At 41.8% G+C, this 3,607-nt stretch overlaps 1 protein-coding gene across 1 annotated transcript in view; it reads left to right on the top strand.

Annotated features, from left to right (window-relative positions):
• Nucleotides 1–1,421: 1,421 nt before the first annotated feature.
• Nucleotides 1,422–3,607, top strand: part of Rras2 (RAS related 2) — a 91,088-nt gene continuing 88,902 nt past the window's right edge. Inside the window, exon 1 of the mRNA XM_015477656.2 lies at nucleotides 1,422–1,809. Within this exon, the coding sequence (XP_015333142.2) occupies nucleotides 1,765–1,809 (45 nt within the window). The 5' untranslated portion in view covers nucleotides 1,422–1,764. The remainder of the gene's footprint in view (nucleotides 1,810–3,607) is intronic.

The raw sequence follows: 3,607 nt of genomic DNA, 5'->3' as shown, positions 1-3,607 counted from the left end.
ACTTACCTTGTTTCTCCCAGAGCAAGAATCCAAAGAGAACAGGTGAAAGCTGTATGCTCTCTACTAATCTAGTCTTGTAAATCAAGCAGCATCTCTTCTGCCACATTCTACTGGTTCCAAGCTAGTCACTAAGAGTGTCCCAGAACTTAATATCATGTTCCAAACCACCATAAATGCTTACTACATGTCAGCACTCTTGTAGATGATTTATATATATGAATTCATTTGTTTCTTATTAAAATCCCCATGAAGGAGATAGTCTTACTGTCCTGATTTTAAAGAGGTACAGAGGTTAAGTTCCCTCCAACACACCATTAATGAAAGAGAGAGGATTTGATTCAGTCTGGCTCCAGAACCCATGGTCTTAATCATTAATCTGCACTGCCCTACACAGAGCTGTGATTACTGTTACATTTTGTTAAAATGACATACACACAGATATTCACTTTTCATTCACAATCACTAGCATGTAAACTCACAGAACACATTTAAAATCATATGACACAATTCTTTCCTCCTCAGCTCTGTGGTGGCCTGTGTGATTTCCTTTCCCTGGAATGCCTTTCTTCCAATTATTCTTCTGTCTATATTATTTATTCGAGGTCTTTGCAGAAGGCTTCCATGATTACTCAACCCCAGTGTGAGTGCTTTTCCATTTGGAACACATGGTGTTTATGTAGTTGCAACTCTTGTCTTATGCATTATAATCTTACTGTTTTGACTGTGTCCTCCATTGGACTCTAAGTTTCCTGAGCTCAGGGACACATATGTGTGCATGAAAGGATCTCTAGCACTGAGCATGGTGCCTGGTAGGTAGTCTCATGTCACTAAGTACAAACTAATCTTTTGAACTCACACTCATCATATGCAATTACACAAAAACATAGCCAGTAAGACACTGTACTGATACACACAAAACCCGTCATTTTCATTCTTGTCCAAGCAAACTCAATCACTATGATTTATTCCCCATGCTCAGTCATTGTCACATTCCTTACATGCTGTCACCACCACTAGTCCATCACACACTCAATTACCGTGACAATTCTAATCCACAATCACTGCCACATACTGTTTTTTACACAAGTATATTCACCATCTGCACTCGGTAAAGCAGAATATTTATTCTCCTTCAAGTTGAGTTAATATGACAACAGTTCTATTTTTCACATTCGCTGTCACATGTTGTGTTTTTCATCCACACAATCCCTGACATATACAATTATGGTCACACACCGTCTTACAGTCTTTCTCCCACTCCCGCTTAACACTCTGCCACACTCAACGCCTGCATTCACTGGCCAGGGCTGAAGCGGCACGTCTGTGGGGTCGACTGGGGAATCTCAGCCCAGGCGGGCGCGGCCGCGCCCCGCCCCCTCATGCATATGCAGCACCTCGGCCCGGCAGCCCGGCCCCCAGACGGCCATTTGTAGCGGCGCTGGAGGCTGCGTTCCGCAGGCGCTGCGGAGAAGCGTAGAGGAGCGAGTCGCCGGCCGCTGCAGCCCCTGACCCCTGCGCTCAGTCGGCTTCTCTGCGCCTCGGGCGGCACCAAGTCAGCCCCGGGGCTTGCTGCCGCACCGAGAGTCCTTCCTGGCAGCTCCCGGCGCTCGGGACCCCCGCCCGTCCGCACACGTCCCCGAAGCCGGGCCTAGGGCGGGCGGCGGCGGCTCGGCGCGGCACGGCCCGGCTGGGCTCCGCAGTTTTGAAGAAATCTATAAGTTTCAAAGACAGATTCTCAGAGTAAAGGATCGTGATGAGTTTCCAATGATTTTAATTGGTAATAAAGCAGACCTGGATCATCAAAGACAGGTTACACAGGAGGAAGGACAGCAGTTAGCATGGCAACTTAAAGTAACATACATGGAGGCATCAGCAAAGATGAGGATGAATGTAGATCAAGCCTTTCATGAACTTGTCCGGGTTATAAGGAAATTTCAAGAGCAAGAATGTCCTCCTTCACCGGAACCAACTCGGAAAGAAAAAGACAAGAAAGGCTGCCATTGTGTCATTTTCTAAGAATCCCTTGAATTTTAGCTACCAACTCCCAGGAAAAGCCCTCATCTCCTCCTCCTCTCCTGATGGTTTACATCATGTTGGTACCTTTCTAGCCTTAGACAAATGATCACCGTGTTAGCCTTAGACCAAGAAGCCGGCTAATCCTTTCCAGACCAATTTAAAGGAAACACTAAGGCTGCTTCAAAGATGATCTGATTCTTTCTAAATACATGTCTACATATACAGACATATTCTTCTTTTAAGGGCTTACATCTTAATAGGGATGAATCAGCTGTGGAACCTAAGCTGTTTGCTAAGCTGAAGTTTTAGGTTGTGAAATAATTTTTAACTTCTGGAATCATATTACCTACTGTTATTCTAACATCCACAGGAGGGTTTTTTTTTTTCTATATGATTTTTTTTGCCTATCTTTAAAGATTTTGATGTCAACCTTAGATAACCTTAAATACACTGAATGGAGTCTACAAAATTGAGACATATCAGACCTTTCTTGATACTACAGCTTTTGTTTCCCAGTGGCCAAAATACCTATTGTATTTATGGATTAAAACCTGCTTCTCGGGGCTGGGGATGTGGCTCAAGTGGTAGCGCGCTCGCCTGGCATGCGTGCGGCCCGGGTTCGATCCTCAGCACCACATACAAAGATGTTGTGTCCGCCGAAAACTAAGAAATAAATATTAAGAAATTCTCTTTAAAAAAAACAAAAAAAACAAAAAAACAAAACAAAAAAAACCCTGCTTATCAAGCCTGTTATGACTCCTCCTCTTGAAGATGATAGTGTTCTATGTGGCCAAATATTTGGACTCATTCTGGACTTGGGCATCTCAATGTGTACTTGGTTTCTTAATTGAACTCTTTCACAGCCATGCTAAGGATAAGAATGAATGATTTCTGTCTGTCTTCCTTTTCAAGTATGTCAGGTTTAAGGGATTCCAAAAAAACTAAAGTTGTTTTTGTTTGCTGTAATATAAAATATGGAATTGAGCTTTCCAGAGTCAGAGATGTTTAATGTTTTTGGTATGTACTTTTATACATTATTTTCTTATTGAACTATTTAACAAGTATTTTTATATGTTTGTAAGCAAATATGCTTCACAGCACACCTTGTGTATATGTAAAGATAAGTATTTAATTCTCACTGTTCACTTTGAACTGACAAAGAAAAAAAAAGTGGAAACCACAGAAACTGTGGTAGAACTTTTACTTGCTGGTCTGATCCTGGTTGTATCTATCTTTGGCCAGTTTTATCCCCATTCAAGAAACCTTCCCAATCGGATACAACTGGATGAGACTCTGAAATCATTTCAATATCCCCTGCTGTGTATTGACTGTTATATCAAGTATTAATTGTAAAACTTGTAATTGACAATTAGTATAACTGTGGATGGCTTCTGATTTTGTTTTAATTCTGTGGATTCTGTTTAAACAATTCGAAAGTATGTTCCTGATTGTGAGATACTAAGTGGTACGGCACAGTTGTCACTTTATTGAATGTGTACAACAGTCCCGTGACCTTTATAGAGCATACCCTTGGATAGCTTCAGGTGCTGAAATTAAAGTAGATCTGTTTTCACAAGATGAAAAAAAAAAA

This window comes from Marmota marmota, unplaced genomic scaffold (genome assembly GCF_001458135.2).
Source record: "Marmota marmota marmota unplaced genomic scaffold, marMar, whole genome shotgun sequence".
Classification (NCBI taxonomy): Eukaryota; Metazoa; Chordata; class Mammalia; order Rodentia; family Sciuridae; genus Marmota; species Marmota marmota.
The sequence above is the reverse complement of the archived record's forward strand: the minus strand, read 5'-3'. Positions and strand labels throughout refer to the sequence as shown.